This window comes from Liolophura sinensis, chromosome 7 (genome assembly GCF_032854445.1).
Source record: "Liolophura sinensis isolate JHLJ2023 chromosome 7, CUHK_Ljap_v2, whole genome shotgun sequence".
Lineage (NCBI taxonomy): Eukaryota > Metazoa > Mollusca > Polyplacophora > Chitonida > Chitonidae > Liolophura > Liolophura sinensis.
Genome location: NC_088301.1, coordinates 10975615 through 10995358, shown reverse-complemented (window position 1 = coordinate 10995358; position 19744 = coordinate 10975615). Strand labels below are relative to the sequence as shown.

Here is a 19744-nt window from a genome sequence, read left to right as displayed (position 1 = left end):
TCTTTGTGAGCTCATGTGATTGGTCCAACGCCAACAACCTCAAAGCCACCGCAATTAGACAAAAGCCGCCATTGTCAAGTGAGTGGGTATTTCAAATCGGGCAGATTGGATGTCTTCATATCATTTTCCTGAGCTTTATTGCTATTTAACGTTTGGGTTGAAGAGGGAGAGAAAGTAGCCCATCTGTCCACCCTGCTGCAGGGTATGCTTATTGCAGTTAACAGCAAACCTCATTTACATGTACCGGTAGTGTGCAAAATGTTCAGTGTTACCGTGCATATATTTGATATGGCTTGGTAGTTTTTACCCCATGTGCTTACAGTAAAAGCTTTGTCATATGCTGGAATGTTGTGCATTGCAGTGTGATGTTTCAGTTGTACAAATGTAGTTTTGTGCATGATCAGTTTTACATACTTTAATAGTTACATTTAATGTTACAAGTATTTGTTTATGTGCCAATATGAATTTTGCCTTTGTAAAACATTTACATTGAATCCATATTTACAATCATTATGTTCATGGAGATGAACTCGCCTAGATCGTTTCAAACTTGTATTAATTAATTCAGTGAAAGTATCATTAATGCTGACCTAAGTATCAACAGTTTAATACTTTTAAAAAGGAAATTGTATTATCATCTAAAAAGAGGCATAAATTCTTTTCATTTTCATACAGTGGCATCCTAATGTATACTGGCTGTATTGTAATATTTCAACTGCATTTCATGAGAAATTTGATTTGTGACAGGTTTACCTAAAGGACGGACTTCTTCCCTGACTGACCAATCAGATGGCATTGAGCCAGGGGACAGAGTGATTGTAGCTGGCCAGAGGAAAGGAACGGTCAGATTTGTTGGGGAAACAAAATTTGCTCCAGGTCTGTTTGCAGTAGCACCATGCACTAAGTTTGTTAGAGGAAAGCACTAATGTATAGTACTATAATGCTTCAACCTGTTTGGATGTTTGCAAGATGTTTATTCAGGCATATTCCAAAGGCATTGTCCTGTGTTGACTGATAAAGTATTACCTTTTGTGAAGCCCTGAAACTGACAAATCCATCCAATGTAGTTTAGTCTCCAAAATCAACTTAAAAATGTGCATAAGTTGCTCATATGCATATATATTCATATGCTAAAAAGTTGAGGAATTAGGGTATTTATCAGATGAAAGCCCATAAAAAAACTGTCCACAAAAAGTTGGATTTATTGCTTTAAAATTTTTTTTCAACTCCGTAATATGCATTTGAAACTACGGTTACCTTTTCTGATCATATTGGGACCAGTGATGTCACTTCAGGTTTTTGCCATTTAACACACTCAGACCACTAGATTTCATCATTCTGTATGCATACACATGTAGATCTATTAATACATTCGCAGAATGGACATTGACACAAGCTAATTCGGGGAAATGATACAGATGTAACATCACTGATACCATCTGGGTCACTACAGACCAATGTAGGATCAGAAGTTTTAAAACTGTTTCAAAAATTTTGAAAAAATCAATCAAATTATTTTTTTTGATTACTTCAATTAGTGTTTTCTTTACCTTTAGGGATTTTTACATTTCACTTGCACACTATTAAATACTGTACAAAACAGCCTTGTTTTCTTAGTTTGATTTGGTATTTGAGTGAGATTTTAGGAGAGATACGTCTATTTTCACAAAGTGAGATGAAACATTTAGAAAAAATATTAGTGTAATCAAGTGCTGGCTTCCTCTCCGGCCGTACATGGGAAGATCTGCGAGCAACCAGTGGATGTTTGTGGGTTTCCCCCAGGTTCTACCCGATATCCGCCCACCATAATGCTGGCTGCTGTTGTATAAGTGAAATATTCTTGAGTATGGAGTAAAACACCAATCAAATAAATAAATAAATAGAAACATATGGTTCCATCGTCCAAGACTGGAAAGATGTCTTAAGTAGAATAACCAATTTTTTCACTTCAACTTCAGTGTCTGAACGTTTATGTTGGTAACCATTTACTGGATGGTGTGATTTAAAGCTCTGGGGTGTGCCAGGGTGTGGCAGCCAGCTGGGCATGGTTGTGTGTTTCCCTTGAGATCTACCCGGGTTTCCTCCTGCCATAATGCTGGCTGCTGTCATATACGTGAAATATTCTTGACTGTGGTGTAAAACTTTATTCAGATAAATAAATAAACAAAGACAGCTCTGGGAATGGCATGTGTTTCTCTTCCAAAGGATTATGGTATGGCATTGAGCTGGATAGACCTGCTGGGAAGAACGATGGGTCTGTGAATAACACTCGTTACTTCAGCTGTCAGCCCAGGCATGGCGTCTTCGCCCCCGCTTCCCGACTTCAAAAGTGAGTCCTTTAGAATTGCATGTGAACCGTGTAATTTTTGGGTCTATAGGTTTGGACTTCAAATTATTAAAATCAACTACAACTAAAACACATTTTTCCTCTGTTCTTCATTTACCTGAATATTGAGTGTAGATTGCGGTTCCCCGTTGACAGCAAGGGGTTGACGATGCTGGAGAGGCCATTAGTACAGTGTGACCTTCATTGAAAACTTCATCCTCCAATATGGTGTGCATATCTTATGTGGAAAAGCTTAATAGTCAGAAACATGCCAAAGATGTACCAGGGCATCCTGGTTTACTCCATCCATAAAACTGATTGTCATTGTATGTGTCAAAACTTCTTGAGTATGACATACATTGAAAGAAGTTAACAAGTAAATGAATGTTCAGTAAATAGAACCTAGAAAGATAACAAGAAGGACAGTCTTGCAGCTTATCTCAAATGAGATATGAAACAAGGATTCAGTTCTGAGACGAGTCGTGCATATGACTAAAAATTTGGGAGTCATTTTGCTGCATACTGCATTCCTTTTATGTTAATCGGTTAGACCATTGAGGTCAAAGGCTCAAATCCAGCAGGTTCAGCTGCAGCTCTGAAGTCCGTGGTTTGTCAGGTACCTGGCAAAGGGCTGTGGTTTACCTCCGACATTTCCTGTCTTGTTCAACCACAAACAAAATCGCCAGATGCATAAAGTAAAATTTCATAAGTATGTCGTTAGGCACCACTACAGTAAATAATTTAAAATTAATAATCCTGATATGTCCTCATTTTGGAGCTCAGCATGAGCACTGATTGATCCGATGTTGGTACACCATGACAAACTGGGATGACTGGTGTCTTTGCCATTGAATTCCAGTGAAGCAGCACTGTAAATGTGTTAGCATTGGGATAAGACTTCTAGAAGAAGAACGTATCATGATCTGATCAATACAATTGATCATGACCTGGTCAGTATAATTGAGATAGCGGTGCTGGATCCCAGGGACCGGTTTCATGAAGCTGACTTACATGTAGCTAAGTAAGCCTTAAACTACCATGATAACATGTTGTAGAGATATAAAGTGCTCTTAGCTAAGGGCAACTTAACACTAAGTAAGCTTCATGAAACCAGCCCCAGTTCTTTTACGTCTATGTAGATTGTAGTTACTTAACATATGTAAACGTTGAAGTAAAGGATTGTGGCACATTTCTGTTGTAGACTAGGAAACCGTCACTTCAGCTCCACAGAGTCCCTGGACACGATTAGCTTGGGGGCTATGTCTGAGAGAGATGGCAGGAAGAGCTCGGGTTAGTTTACACCATGTACTAGGTCAGATTACACCCTACACTATAGTTAGTTTACACGATGCGCTAGGTTAGTTTACACGTTAACCAAGTGAGTTTACACTATGCTAGGTGTAGGTTAGTTTACACCCTGCACTAGGGTCAGTTTACACCCTACACTAGGGTCAGTTCACACCATACACTATGGTCAGTTTACACCCTACACTAGGTTAGTTTACACCATACACTAGGTCAGTTTACACCCTACACTAGGTCAGTTTACATCGCCAACCTTGTTTACCAAGGCTACAAGAGAGCTGAACGTTGTTCATTGGCACTATGTCATTATTCCTGTTGTCCTGTCTAAGTTTTCTTGTTATCAAATGACTGTACCAGTCAGTTTCTTTATTCGCCACATTGCATGGGCATTGTTATCACTACATGTGCCTCAGGAATCTGTCCTAGTTTTCTTCTTTTCAAGGACCTTACCCTGTAAAATTCAAGTAAAAAAGTTATATGTTTTGTTTTGCCAGTGAATGGTGGCAGTTCCTACAGTACGGGATCCAGAACCAGACAGTAAGTCCGACAGTTACTTCCTTTGATGACATTTTCCCCATCCTTTATGGGTTAACTGATGATGTAACAGAATCAAGCTTGTGTTAGTAATGGAATTCTAAGGTGGGCTGTATGGACCAAATTGATGTTCTTGGCTGCCTAAGGTTTCACATGGACTTTTTTTTTACCTTTATGTTGACAGATTATGTGATGTGCATTATTTTAGAACATGTAAAGAGCTATTCTGACCATGGCATTAACCAAAATATGAAAGCTTTTGTTGTCCTCAGTGCCCAGTGCTTACAATATTGTCCATAAAGCCTACCTTACCGTTGAAATATTTCAGTGCATTTAATTCTATTCAGGAAATTTTTTGTCTCAAAAAATTAAAAATTTTCATATTTGATACATAATTGCTTACCGCTAAAACCTGTCTTGAATAAATTTCTCAATCATGAAGTATCGTGTTGAAAATTTTGGAGACATGGAAGAATCATGAATTTTCTGCATGTCCTCATGTTAGCATTAGGAAGTGTTCGTCAGTTGACTTCACTTTTATTATTCCAGTAAGACAGTGAAACATCATGGAATGGAACATTATCGGTTTTTAGATTTTGTCATTTCGTATGGAACACATGATGAATTCTTGTCAGATTTGGACATGAAATGAACCCTTGTTCCTAGCAGTTTTGTTGAAGGTGTTCATCAACTAATGACCATATTTTTGTCTGTTACAGTATGTCTGTTAGCCGAGCTCGTAGCGCACCAAACCCCAGCATCATCCGTACCCCTGGCACCACCACCAAGATGAGGCTCCAGGATGGCACCACCGTCTTCTGCACCGGTTACAATGAAATGGGTGAGTCTGGCTTCCTACAATACCACCTACAATAGGTCTGTAAAACTGCACTTTCAGAAGTACATAAAGGCTTTATCATGATACTTTAGATTATAATTATCAATTTTTTCTGATGAGAAGTTATTCAGACTTCACAAAAACACTTCTTTGTGGCCCTTTAAGGTGGATGAATCAATCACAATCAACCAACGTATGTCTATTGAAACAAGATAAACTTTAGGTAAAATTCAGTATTTTCAAAACAAGGCACACATTACTCAGACTACCCTAATTCCTCAACTTTTTCGCATATGAAAGAGCAACTTTCAATGCAATTTATACATGCTTAAATTGATTTTGGAGACATAGCTACATTGGTTGGATTGGCCAATTTCAGGGCTTCATATAAAGTGTAATTTTACCATTGTGCACAGAATAATGCCTTCAGAATAAGCTTGAATAAACACATTGTGAAAAGATTGAAGAATTACAGTAGTAGTGTATGGCATAAATGGGGCTACCTTTTCACGTACAATAGTGAATCAGTTTCAAGCTAACTCGACTGTTGTTCACTTGCAGTGAATGGGCTCCACATTACCAGTTTGCCCACAAGACATGATCACAAAGGCAGGAATGAACAATAGACACCCACAGCTTCAACCTGAATTATTATAGGAAGGAGAACTTCCCCATTGGCCATTTATTGTATTACTTTTAGAATGTAATTGGCATTTTGTGCACTTTGCTTGTATAAAACGGGTGAATATACTTCGTCACTGGATGTGGTCCTACATTTGCCTTGTGAAATAACTGGAAAGTCCTATAAGAAAATTAAATCTGAAGTGGTAATGAAGCAAAATTTTGGGTACAAAATGTCCTGCAAATATTTATGTGAAAGACAACATCCTTGTCTGGAATTGTAGGAATCCTCAAAATCCAGGAACAACAACAACATTTTGTTTGCTCTTTGAAGAGGAGATGAGATGAACTCTTCAGGATTTTTGATAAAGAATATGTCATTTAAATGTGCACCATACTTTTACAGGAACAGTGCGATATGTAGGGCCAATCGACTTTGCTGATGGTGTGTGGATTGGGGTGGAGTTGCGCAGCCCAAAAGGTCGCCACGATGGTGTAGTCCAAGGGAAGCGCTATTTCAACGCTAAGCCTGAGCATGGAGTGCTGGTGCGGCCTAGTCGAGTGTCAGTGCGCGGAATAAGCGGAACTAAACTCCTGAGAGAAACATTCTCACCTGACTGAGTCAACCAGTCACAGACATGGCTGCAAGGTCATGCGGATATTGACAACAATCAATCAGAACATTTGTCATATCACTCATTAGAACCAAGGGCACATCAAGGTCAGATTTGTTGAATATCGAGTCACACAATGCCTTCCACAATTTATTTTCCCCTTCACCTGAAAAATATTTTTCACATACATGTATACCTAGTATTTTCATACACTTCATTTTACATTATCAAACATTTCTTGAAATCAAATATTTATATTTCAAACAGTTGTCAAAAATATAAACTTGTTTGTTGTCCATTTAAATGTGTTATGAGAAACTGCTGGTCAGGGGAGGTGACTCCCTGCTTTTCACAAGGGGGAGCCATTGTTCATGGTTACATTTATAGATCTGGTTTCCTTGGAAATACATGGATCTCCACAATTTTTTGTGAACTTTTATTGCTGTGTTGTACTTAGGTGGTAGTTGTTTGGATAATATTAACACATATAATAATGTATTTTTTTTTTCAAAATGTTTCATATTGGAAGATTGAAATGTGTTTTTGAAGTATTTGTTGTTCTCTGTTTGATTTGTATGGGCATAATTTCCCACATGGTTTTAGGGACTAAAGGCCAAAAAGTATATCCGTTTTGGTTATTGCAATAATGGAGATAGCTTGCACACGGCATAAGCTTTATTAATTCATTCCATGTTACAAATATACCAACTGACAGTTGAGAAAACTTTGACCACTTGTTTTTGCCATTGAAATGAAAGGCAATGATCTGTGTTAAAACTATGATAAAAATCGTTGGTATAACTCAGTCATGTATTAATTGTCTAAGCCCTTTAACATGAACCAACGCTTACAAACAATACAGTGCATAACTAATTTAAAGTCACCTGAAACTAAGTGCCATTTAGGAAAGACTTCCCAGCTTCAGCATTGTAATCATTGATCCAGGCATACAAACATTTATATTGTAATCACTGGAATACTTCCATCCCTGGCTGAAGTGGCAGGTAAATGTGTCTTGAGATCCACACCAGCAAATTACTTAGTTCTTTATCAGCACGGTTCCAAAGGCCAATGAGCCCACTAGTACATCAGTTTAAAAAAAGTTCATATATATGTGTGTTTGTGCCTGTATATGTATAGTGTGTGTATATATATATATATATAGACATTTGTGCTTTATGGCCTCCGTGTTGAGCGCGTCAGTACGGCGCTATGACCCAGGGGCCTCTGTTACCAATGCGGTCGCTGTGAGTTCAAGTCCTCTGGGAAGGCCTGGTCAGCAACCTATAGATGTTCATTGGAATGATCCCCCCCCACCCCCACCCCGATTACCACCATCCAGTTTCCTTACAACATATGGCTGGCCATTGTCGTATGAGTTAAATATTCTGGAGTACGCCGTAAAATACCAACGAAATAAATTACGACATTGTAGCATCTTCATGTAATTGATGTATTTGAATCAGTTTTGTCTGGTTAAACTGCAAAAAGTTGCCAGCGTTTTACGTTACCTTACTATGGACACACCCTTTGTTGTAATTACTGGCCTTCATTTGGGTATACCCAAAATTTAAAGGCACGTTTTTACTCATTTACAAGTCATTATAAGGATCAACTTAGTTGATCATTTCTTCTCCAAGTTTATAACCATTGACAGGAATATATTGTGTGGGTGGGTTTTTTGGGGGAGATTTTTCCCATTAACTGAATTGAAAATTGTAGGTGGTTATTTGAGCACATCTGAAGAATCTCAAATACGTACACAAATACATCAGTGAAGCAATAAGTTCTTTCTGTGTAGAAACTTAATCATTCCTCCGGTTATAACTTCCCCCTATTTTGAAGAGTTTTCTGGGGAGAGTTTACCATGAACTGGACATGATCATTGTACATTCTGTAGGCTTCCATGTATCCAAGATAATGTTTTTATGGCCAAAAAAATGGTAAACAATTTTTGTATGTTATATTTCCACCTAGCCAACATGGACAAGTCTACAATAAAATCACAACTCTTCCCATGTTAACCCTAGGTTAAAATGACCTTGTTTTGGTTAACAAACTTCTATAGTGTCTTCGAAAGGTAACCATTATTACCAAAATATGCTTTATGTTAACTGTTAGTTTATCCGGCCACAATTGTTCTCGATGAGGTCAACATCAGATTTATCACCTCTTGCCTCACACTTTGCCAAGAACACTTTGTCAAACATGAACCATTGTCACAAAACTTGTCAGAGTGTTAAGCCATTTTCATGTAACAAATTTTGTGAAAGACGTTTTCTGGGCTGTAACGCCATAAAGCAATGTTGGGTTTTAATGACATAAAGTGATATTGACTTATTCTGCTAACATGGTTTATAAGATACAAGTTTTGTAAAAGAAAAATGTGCTGAACCTCAATGTGAAATGGTAATAAATGCCGGCTATTTTTTTCGTTGTGATCTCTGGTCTTTGATGAATTGACTGCTGGAAATGTGTCAAGTTGCCTCAAAGTTTGATTTGTTCATTTACTGGACATTATCATTGCATCATCATGGTTTTTTATTAGATCCGAACAGTGCCTCTTTAAGGTACAACCAGACAGTGCCTCTTTCGAGGTACAGTCAGGACAGTGCCTCTTTAAGGTACAATCCGGGACAATGCCTCTCTTGAGTGCAATCCAGACAGTGACTCTTTTGAGGTACGATCTGGATAGTGCCTCTTTGAGGTACGGGTAAACTATTCCTGATGATGGCTTCAAGTGTGATCTCTCAACCTAACAAATCATCTTAACATAACAGTCGTATTCAGATTTTTTCTTGTCATTTAAGATAATGTGGCTAAATTATAGCAGATGAGGCAATTTGACCATTATTTTTTACATACTACTTGTACATGTATGTCTAGATTTCAAAAAACACAACTTTATTGATTGTATGCCCCACAATCCATCAGGTCAACATGCACTGTGCCTTTAATATTAAAATATCATATTTAAATGGAAGATGAAAACGTTCTCACATATGCTTACAGTAATAATAATATACTCACGTTCTGGGATCAGTTGTGCAAAAGTGTAGTAAAAGTTTGACTTTAAATACCAGTCCCATCCTGATACAAAACCAATGACAATTCATTCCAAGCTACTACCAGCCATATTATAGTACACTTTTGATCAACTGAGCCCAGTACCATCATTTTACCTTGTGCCTTTGTGCAAACAGGTTTGTACAAATGATTGGTCAACTGTTATATACATGTGCATCAATACAGTGTGTCAAATGGTTTTGAATACTTTGCATGGTTTGTAGTGTTAGATATATAATTGAAATCTTTTTTGTGTGTTATTTATGAGGTATTTTATTACCACAAAGTTCCATTTTGATCAGTAAAGCACTGCTCACATCTGTCATCTTTGTGAATTGTTGAGTAAATCCTTTGAGGTAACAAAAACAGGGAAAACTGCAGACAAACAAAATGGTGTCCAAGTTGGTCAGTAAGTTGCCAAAGGTCAGTGGTTTTCTGTGGGCATAAACCAGGGCCCCCCAGTTTCTTTACCCGTAAAACCATTGTTCAAGTGAAAAATTCGGGAGCATGACACTGAAATAACAAATGAATCATTGTGGTACATGTAATTGCAACTACCATACTTGTGCACCGTGAACATAAACTTTGTGCAAGTTTGCACTGTTGTCTTGACATTTTTGCATTCAAGTTATGTGAAGGTTATATTGCAAATGTATCTTTCACAGGCATGTTGGCCTGAATACCTACATGGTTAAAGTGCTGTCACAGATCATCCTTAAAAAATTCTGTGTTGGAGATATTCCAACTTTATCAGAAAACAAATAGTGAAGGTCAGTACTGGTGGGCATTTGTTTTTCTCTTTACAGAAGTGAAAACTTGATATTTAGAGAAAGTTTTGAAAAAACTTTAAAAAGTAAGGATTGAGACAGGGATTTTGATGGAATGGCAGGTTAGCCCCAACCAACATATTTTTAATAATGGCCTCAGTGGAATATGTTGAGGAACATGACAAATACAGACTCCTTCTAGTGACATTATACGGACACAGAACTGAACAGAAATTGGCCTGCCTTAATTCTTTTTCAACAATCTCTGCAACCAATATTTTGAAGTGGGGTGCAGAGAAATATTATGCAGAATTTCATGAAGCCTTCCATCTTTAATGACACAAACAAATCATTCTTAACATTTTCATAATAATTGTATACATAAAATCCACTGAAAAGTGTTTTAGTCTTTGAAAAGGTTGAACATTTACAGTATCCCGTTATGGTGAGCGCCAGGCACAGGAAATTCATGTAGCTACATGTAGCTGTAAAATGCTGTGTGGGTTAGTGACAGGAACCAAGGGCTTTGGCACAAATATGTCCATGAATAAAGCTTGTTGAATGGTCCGTAATTATCCCAAGATAGAGTTTATGATTTACCATAAACTATAAACTAAGAACAAAAATCCAAAGAACTTCAGGTATAGCTCTCCTGTTTATTTTACTTTGGTCTATCTGCAAAACTGAGCTCTACAAATGCTTGAGCGAATAATGATTGCCTGATACAACATTCAAAATGCTATGGTTTATGGTAGACAAAAGACAAGCCACGGAGTCTGATGACAACATTAAGTGAGTGTATTTACGAGAACATATCAGCATAAATAGATATACTGTATATCAATGGAGTGAACAGTTCTACATTATTACTGCCCCTTCAAAAACATCTTTGGCAAAGAAATATATTGTGTGTGCATAAATGCAAGATAAAAGGAATCATGAAAACTTCAGTTGTCTAAACTTGTTACAGGTAGAATAAATCTTAACATTAGTCCAGGACTTCCATGGAGAACAAATCAAAACTCCTGCCTTGTACAATATTATTTGACAGAAGAGACACAGTTTTGAGTTGAGCTCCTGTAATGTAACTATTACATGATAGACATACATGTAGAAAGGTAGGTACACATAAGCAAAACACACACATAGAACATACAAATATTTCTATATATTAAGATAAAAAACAATTAAAAAAAAAGCATTTGTAATGTGAAAATAAAAAGTATCTTATTGCACTTCACCATTTCAAATATTTTGTGTAAATCTTTTTGTGGTTATTGACAATACCGCTGAAACAGCCCCCCACCCCATTCTCATTCCCCCTTCTTCTATTTTAATGTCGTTAAAACAAAATTTTACTGGTCCATTGGAGATTTTCCACATCAGGTGATACATAGAAAGAGTTCTGTAAGTCCCCACTTCCTTTTGTCCAACTGCAATAGGCCTGCTGCCAGAATACTAAAATATACTGTATCCTTTATGTCTCTCATAAACATAAACTGTCTGGTACGTCCTTAAAGCATCTTCTAAGACAAAGTTCAAAGTTGAGTACGGATGGTGGCACAGAGCCGTATCTAATTGTACTTGATCACCTGAACTATTATTCCACAGCAGCATACAGGTGGAAGTTGTCAGTGGCATGCTGCCATAAGGTATTGCTGTAAAGTTACAGCAATGATCTGTGTGACCACTCACCTGTAACACTCTACAGACATTTTACTGGTTTACCACAGGCAGACTAATGGCACACTACTGGGATGCTCATACAGGACTTTTAACTTCAGCTGAGTTTATCGTACTGTGCACAATCTCATTACAAATTCATACCTCTTGTCACATTACCCTTTTCTACATTGTCACTGAAAACGTTGATGAGACAGAGTTAGATGTCCTAAACTATGTAATGACTTGTGTGCTTTTACCATACAACCTCTTTCTGTCGCCTTGATATAGAGAGAATACCCAAGCAGCAAGTCACATGGGCACTTCTGTGAGATTCTTGGTCCAATAATGAGGGTGTGTATCCACGGTAAGAGACATCTGATCTAGTCCATGAGCGATTACTGGATTAATCCCCACCTCAAATAACAGCTATGTGAAGACGGTTTGAAGCAAACCACATGAAGCCAGGTTCAACTGACAAGGATAGTATTTCCTTCGTGTTCAACTTCTATGATGAGCTCAGCATCGTCTGATGTTACAGCAGCTTGACAAAAACGAAAACTTGAAAATGAAAAATGAAAAAAAAAAAATTTGAACTCCGAAAATACATGATAGTCTTCTTAAAATAAAGATGGGCAAAAAAAAAAAATAGGCAACTTGTTCATTTGATCTTCAAACCTTGGCTCCTGGAGAGCGACAACTGACACTAGTTTTAGATAAATTTTACGCGCATGTTTGAGGCCAATGTACGATACTAGATATAGAACATTTTAAATGAAAACATGTCAACCCGTTTCTCAATAGTACACAATTATAGCAGGGCAATGTTCCTTGAAAAGATTGGGCCCCAGATCTAATACAGCTGTGTTAAAACAAATACTTTTATCACCGAAAAGTATGATCTCAAAAAAATCTCTTTCATTCAAAGTCTTTAAAGCTCTAAGAGCATCATTTTGATTTGCAAATTTCTTCATATATGGTCATTATGCACCTATAAAATCTGGGATGAAAACCGAAACTATTTACCTAGATATGGCCAACTCTAAACAACGTGCAGTCTCCTTTGATTTGAACCTCAAACTCCTGCCTCACGGAAAAGGAGGTCAGACAGAATGACTTAACAAGAATTACCTCAAGTTGAGATCATCATCATCTAAAATACTAAAAACTCATTCCCATGTATACCATTTCAAATGTAAAGAAATCCGAGCTTTTGGCTACAGATTTTGATTACCACAACTTCACGCATGCATCCACTCTAGAATACACAAAACGTTTTGAGTGACATGTGACAGAAAGCTCTTGAGCATCTATTGCCAAATTTGTACTGAGCAAAATCCCAGGACAAGCACACACCAGTGACTAGAACTCAAGCTGCATGGTGGTCACCTAGCAACTATCACTACTAAAGCTTAGGCAAGTGATTAAGTTGGGTGGGTTAAACTGGAAGACGTTTTCTTCATAGTACTGCTGACCAATCAGCACTTCACATAGTACTGCTGACCAATCAGTACTCCTCACAGTACTGTCGTGCGATCAGCACTCAGTATAGTACAGCTGACCAATCAGTACTGAGCCTACCATAGTTCTGCTGACCAATCAACACTCAGCATTGTACTGCTGACCAATCAGCTCTCAGCATAGTACTGCTGACCAATCAGCATTCAGAAGTGTTAGGAGATGATGGTCGCTTGGTCCGGCTCTCCCTGAAAAATAAAAAAAAGAACTTTATAAACATGAAGCATTAATACAGAGATTTGTTATAAATAAAGGACGTACATTTTCCCTAACATGGTTGATACAATTTGGGTGCTAATTTTTCCTTACATTATAGGTTTCCATCATTTGGGTGTCCAGCTAATTTAGCATTAAGTTAATCAGGGATTAATGTTGCTATTATTCAGATATCCACTCTGTTAATATAACTTGGCTGTCCATCATGTTTCTATTTAGCTACAAATTGCACATCCATCTGTTTACCACCACTTGCTTTGGGTAATCATTCAGTTAAAAAAACTGTTATGTCCACTCTGTTACAACCATCCGAACGTCCACCGACTTACAACAATTTGGATGTCTATCCAGTTACAAAAATTTTCGTGTCCACCCTGTTTAAAAATTTAGATGTCCATCCCATTAGAACAATTTGGATGTCCATCCCATTAGAACAATTTGGATATCAATCGGGTTAAAACAATTGGAACATCCATCCAGTTAAAACAATTGGAACATCCATCCAGTTAAAACAATTGGAACATCCACCCAGTTAAAACAATTGGAACATCCATCCAGTTAAAACAATTTGAACATCCATCTTCTCACAACCATTTAGAAATCCACCCTGTTAGCACACTTTCGATACCAGTAGGGATAAAACAATTTGTATGTTCACCCAGATAGATCAATTCAGACATCCACCGTGTTTCAAGAGTTGTCGTATTAAAATTTAGGAGCACAAAGCTTTCACAACACCACATTCTATTCTATACCACAATGAAACCACCATCTTACATATAATGTAATTGACCAAAGTTTACATAGGTGCCTTAGTGGTCAAGGAGGTTAGTATGGCAGTGTGGCCCAATGACCCGGAAGCCTCTCAACAAATTTGTCACTTTGAGTTTGAGTCTAGCTCATGCTGGCTACCTCTCTAACTGTATGTGAGAAGATCTGCCAGCACAAGCAGACGGTCGTGGGTTTCCCCTGGGCTCTGTCCGGTTTCCTCCTACCATAATGTTGACCACAGTCTAAGTGAAATATTCTTGAGTATGGCGTAAAACCCTAAATAAATAATACAAGTTTACACAGAACACACATCTTGATGTAATCAGATATGCAGCGTAACCATTGAGAAGCTGTTAGCAGAGCAGCACAAACCTCAGGAGCTGTTTATGTACAAGCATGGGTTAGCAGTTCCACAATTAACGCTTGGGCCTTAAGAACGAAATGAAACAAGACAAAGCATGGTCAGTCCACAGTCCTTAAAGGCAATCAAAAGAAATTCAATGTTAGCTGACAATCTTAGCAGTTGTGAAGAATCAGGTGCTGTCACATGTAGTAGAGCGACAATTCAATGAAGCATCTGTTTTTCACAATGAACATCTGAGATGCAGAAGAACAGGTAGGACACAAGCAGCACCTGATTCCTGACAACCTCTGTGAAAGCCTGGTGATCTACTGTATCTGACAAATGTCACATATTTCTCAGCTTAGCCATGGTCACATTGTGCGATTTGTAGCAATGGCTTCCAGAATTAAACAAAATCAAAATCATTTGAACTGTCGACTGATTTTTAATAGCCCCTAGGTATAAATCGCCCAAAATAGAGCTTTTCCTAGTTCCAGTCACAGATTAGTGAAGATAAATATCATCATGTGAATAGAGCTTAACCCTAAACACACAAGCTTTACACGTATCTCAAAATATGAAAAAATAGGCAAACAACATTGATTTAAAAACAGAAGTATTGGCCAAAAACTGTAAAAGTTACCAACACCATCCTTAGTATACATGTATGTTTATATGCAAGCGATTTAAATTATTCTATAGGCCACTCCAGAAGGATTTATTTCTTTGTAGGGTAAGAAGAATTTTATAAAGGCTATGAAAACTACAGTTCCAGAGAGTTTAAGTTCAAGGTTCATGCCTTTGTATTGCATGACAAAATAATTCCTCAACCTTATTGCATGTTTAAGAAAGATAATTTTAATGTAATTCAAGCATGTTTAAGCTAACAATTTCTTTAAAAATACTCATGTACCTGTGGCATCACACCAGTTCAGTTAACCAAAAATGACACAGCTTTATGAAGAACTTATCTTGCAAACACATTCCTTCACATATGCCTAAATGCAAACTTATGTTACTAGGTGAAGAAGTCTTGAACCTGTGACTCTCAGTTTCTTTATTTCTCTATGTAAAGTTTGAACAGGACAGATGTTTGACAAAGCTAATCAGAAGATATTAGTCTCCAATATTATATATTAGATACTAGTATCCCCAAGTTGGTTTCTTACTCTGACCCATGTACCTTGTGTTACACCTTGCTCACACAGATTGTTATCAATAAAGTATAAGTAGATGTAAAGTTAGACTGGGAGGGGGGGTGGGGGGTTACACAAATGTTACTCAAAAAACTTAAAATTCAATGAACAATTTGAAAAACAAACGTGAGCAAGTAAAAGTACAAATATCCATTTCATAAAAAATGTACAACCTTGAAAGACTTTACATGCTTAAAAACACATTGTTACATTTATGCGAGACGTATTTAATGCTAAGAAACAAATTATAGTCCTCTCTGTCTTGGCTTCACCAAAGCTACAGATAACCCATGCCATGCTAGGTCACAGTTGTGTTAATGAATAGCAGCCATGCTGTAGTAGAAACTGAAATTGAAACTAAAAGCAGCAGAACACTAATGTTACACTGGCACTGATTGGCTGACGTAGTACTCACTTTTTGTGTCTGCGTTTGAGAGTGGCTGAGCTGTTTGAGGAGATCATGGGGGCGAGTTTCTCCCGCATACTGTTGATGTTTCTCTCAAGCTCTCTCTGATACTCCTTCTGATCACTCTTAATCAAGGACTTGTTTCTGTGCAGGGCGTCGCCACTCCTAGCATAACAAACGTAACATACAGCTTAGAAGGGTGTTAAATTTAAGTTGTAAAGTTCCTTTATAAGATGTCTCCCCACTTGGAAGCGGAACATGGTAATACATGTACGGTGAGAAGTATTGGCGTATGAAAATTTACCCTACATGACCACAAATTTCGTCCATGATTAACTTGCTCATTTTTCCTGATTCTGAGAGTTCTACTGATCTTAGAAATGTATTTTGAGGTTTGCTTGGAACATATTCTACTGGAAAATTGTAAGTTTCAGCACCGAAAATAACATTTTGTGACATTTATTTGCCTCTAAAAATCATGGCGTAATCATTCATGACTGATCAATGCTGCTTGAATGATTAGCTGCTATAACTGGACAAGCAGACTTGTTGCTGTTCAGTGTAATGATCACTAGCAAAACACATAGTAAAGAGACAAAGTCAACGAAATTAAATCCAAATACAGCAAACTGATTTTCACACCTGATCTGAAGGTTTACAAAAATTTAATAAAATCTGAATATATCAGAAGCAGTCATTGTGCAGAAATGCTTACAGCATTTGTAAGTTAATTTAAAGTCAAGCACTAAGCAAATTACTAACGTCATGATTGGCCCTTGCACCAACCGAGTCACTTCCTCTTTCCTTACTACAAGCCAAAATGGTGGTTAGCAAAAATAAATATCTTACCAAAGATGGCAAGAAGGGCTGTAAAATGAAGATCTATGACCTGTGGATGGATCAAGCTGTTTTTTTGAAACTGATTGATTGAAGCTGATTGAAATTAGGCCCTCAACAAAGCGAACCTGCACAAAATTTTTTTTTATAAATCAGGTGACATTAAATGGACTTTTTACATGGATAATCAACCATGACAGAGGCAAGGACAGACGACCAGACACAAATTAATATACCTTGTTTGTAATCTTGAAACTTTTTATTTTCCAGAGGAATTTTTAAGGAACTTTTAGAGGATTGGTTAAGGACTTCACAGACTGCCTCTTACTCTTTTTTACTTCATACCATTCACAGTGCAAAAAAAAGAATCTTGAACCCAAGTGAAGAGTACAATGGAATAGTCCAAAGGCTCGGACTGGTTAGTAAACATCACAACTCAAGACTCAAACAAAATGAGTCTTAAGCATTAATATGAAATTCTCACTTTTTGAGAAAGTCCTTAAAACAGAGTCTGAGCCGGTTGTGATGTTTGGTGGCCACCTTCTTCCCATCGCAGACATCTGAGAGGAACACCATAGCAATCTCCAGAGGGCCCTGTTTGATGGAGCAGATAGCACAGACAAAAACATACAGAACAATGGCAAGTTAGTTAACATCAAACTGTTCTATTAAACACATCATCATCAGCACTGGGATGAGAACTCGTCAGAAAATATAAATCAAGTCGGCAAAATATTATCCCATACACCCACTGACAGTTGAGGAAATGACCATAGAGATACCAAGCCAGAATTACAAGCAAAAAATCTTTTTGATAAAGTGTCAAAGATAATGTATCTTTGACAGTGAAGTGTTACCTGGTTGGCAGTGTAACTTTGACATTGGAGTGTCACTTAACTGACAGTGTGACTTTGACACTGAAGTGTCACCTGCCTGATAGCGTACTTTTACACCAGAGTGTTACCTGGCTGACAGTGTAACTTTTGACATTTGAGCGTCACCTGGCTGATAGTGTGACTAAGATATTTGAGTGCCACCTGAATGACAGTGTGACACTGAAGTTTTACCTGTCTAACAGTGTAACTTTGACACTGAAGTGTCATCTGATTGGCAGTGTACTTGGACACTGGAGCGTTACCAGGTTGACAGCGTAACTTCGACATCTGAGTGTTTATACCTGGTTGAAGATGTAACGTTGACACTGAAGTGTTACCTAGTTGACAGTATCCATGAACACTGGAGTGTTACCTGGTTGACAGTTGTGCCAATGCAGCCTTGAAGGACCATCTGTAACATCTTAGTATCTGGCGGCTCTGTCATCATGGCAATAGATAACTCTTTTGTCTTCTTCTGGATGTCTTCAATCGCCACTTCAATCGGGGAAAGAATCACCTGCCAAATAAGAGTGGTACAAGAGTCAAGGTGTGAGGAACTGAACTTCATGTAAGAGGACATGAAAGTTACTGACTATGAATAGCCAATCATTACTTTGTCTAACCGCCAGGAACTTAACTTATTTATTTGACCTGATTGGTGTTTTACATACTACTCCAGAATATTTTACTTATACGGCCCACGGCCAGTATTATGGTGGGAGGAAACCAGACAGAGTGTAAGGGAAAACCCACGACCATATGCAGGTTGCTGGCCTTGGACTTGAACTGACAGTGACCACTCTGATGAAAGGCTCCTGGGTCATTGGCGTGCTAACCCCCTCAGCGACGAAGGCCTCCACCAGGAACTTAAAGTGGATATCAAAGTATGTGTATATAAAATGTTTTAGCCTTGCACATTGAAATGGAATACATATAATCTACTACAAACATAAAAAAGCTTCTTAAGTGGATATCAAAGTATGTGTATATAAAATGTTTTAGCATTCCACATTGAAATGGAATAAATATAATCTACTACAAACATAAAAAAAGCTTGATCTGCTTCTAAAAACTCAAAAGACATGGCAATGTTAATCCTCAGTGCCAATGTGGTACATATACGTCCGCTATATCACACCACCAGCACCACCACCAGACATTACCGTTGACTGAAATTAGATTTTCAGGTCACCACAAATTGCTTTGTTATTTTATTGGTTTATAATACTGCTGCTTCACACTATGCTCTAAAACATTTCACTCAAAATATGGTAATAGGATATCACTGACAGAGTTGTTCCCCTTGGACACTCTCTTGTACGCCATCTTGCACACACCTGTTCTCGTGGTTTGATGACAGCCAGTCTGGTCTTGATGTACGGGAAGTTGTGCTCCGTGGTAAGGATGGTTTTCCTCTTGTACTGATTGGCCAGGTCCCCGTGGGCCTTTCCGTCAAGCGTGAACGGAGTGGCGTACATGAAACGCTCTGAATTGGAACACAGTCATACATGATTTGAATTTATCTGGTAAGTTTATATTTCTCGGCAATTTTCTTACTCTAAGTTGTATGAATTAGTATGAAATGGTCAGTTAGTCTATAACACTTATCTATAGTACTAATGAAATTCTGGAGAATTTAGCTCTTCATGTGAAGTTCACAGCATTTATAAGTTAATTTATAGCAAAGCAGTACACAAATTTCACTTTCACTGTTAATACACCATGATAGACATGATCAGTGATTTAGTTATTTATTTGATTGGTGTGTTACCCTGTACTCAAGAGCATTTCACATAGACCTTGGTCAGCATTATGGGGGGAGGAAACCAGGCAGAGCCGAGGGGAAAAT

The 19744-nt window shown here is 37.8% G+C and overlaps 2 protein-coding genes across 4 annotated transcripts in view; one reads left to right on the top strand and one right to left on the bottom strand.

Annotated features, from left to right (window-relative positions):
• LOC135469751 (CAP-Gly domain-containing linker protein 3-like) overlaps positions 1 to 7967 on the top strand; it is a 34997-nt gene extending 27030 nt beyond the window's left edge. Inside the window, exons 8-13 of the mRNA XM_064748332.1 lie at positions 748 to 876; positions 2206 to 2329; positions 3528 to 3616; positions 4126 to 4168; positions 4885 to 5006; positions 6031 to 7967. Of these exons, the coding sequence (XP_064604402.1) occupies positions 748 to 876; positions 2206 to 2329; positions 3528 to 3616; positions 4126 to 4168; positions 4885 to 5006; positions 6031 to 6245 (722 nt within the window). The 3' untranslated portion in view covers positions 6246 to 7967. The remainder of the gene's footprint in view (positions 1 to 747; positions 877 to 2205; positions 2330 to 3527; positions 3617 to 4125; positions 4169 to 4884; positions 5007 to 6030) is intronic.
• Positions 7968 to 10167: 2200 nt separating this feature from the next.
• The window catches only part of LOC135469750 (dedicator of cytokinesis protein 7-like), a 65618-nt gene continuing 56041 nt past the window's right edge, over positions 10168 to 19744 (bottom strand). For 2 of the 3 annotated variants that reach the window (XM_064748329.1, XM_064748331.1), the window contains 5 exons: positions 19233 to 19381; positions 18269 to 18412; positions 17505 to 17614; positions 16193 to 16348; positions 10168 to 13439 (listed from right to left, as the gene is read on the bottom strand). In XM_064748329.1, the coding sequence (XP_064604399.1) occupies positions 13391 to 13439; positions 16193 to 16348; positions 17505 to 17614; positions 18269 to 18412; positions 19233 to 19381 (608 nt within the window). In that variant the 3' untranslated portion in view covers positions 10168 to 13390. Of the gene's footprint in view, positions 13440 to 14610; positions 14668 to 16192; positions 16349 to 17504; positions 17615 to 18268; positions 18413 to 19232; positions 19382 to 19744 lie in introns of all 3 variants that reach the window. The other variant, XM_064748330.1, reaches the window with a different exon arrangement.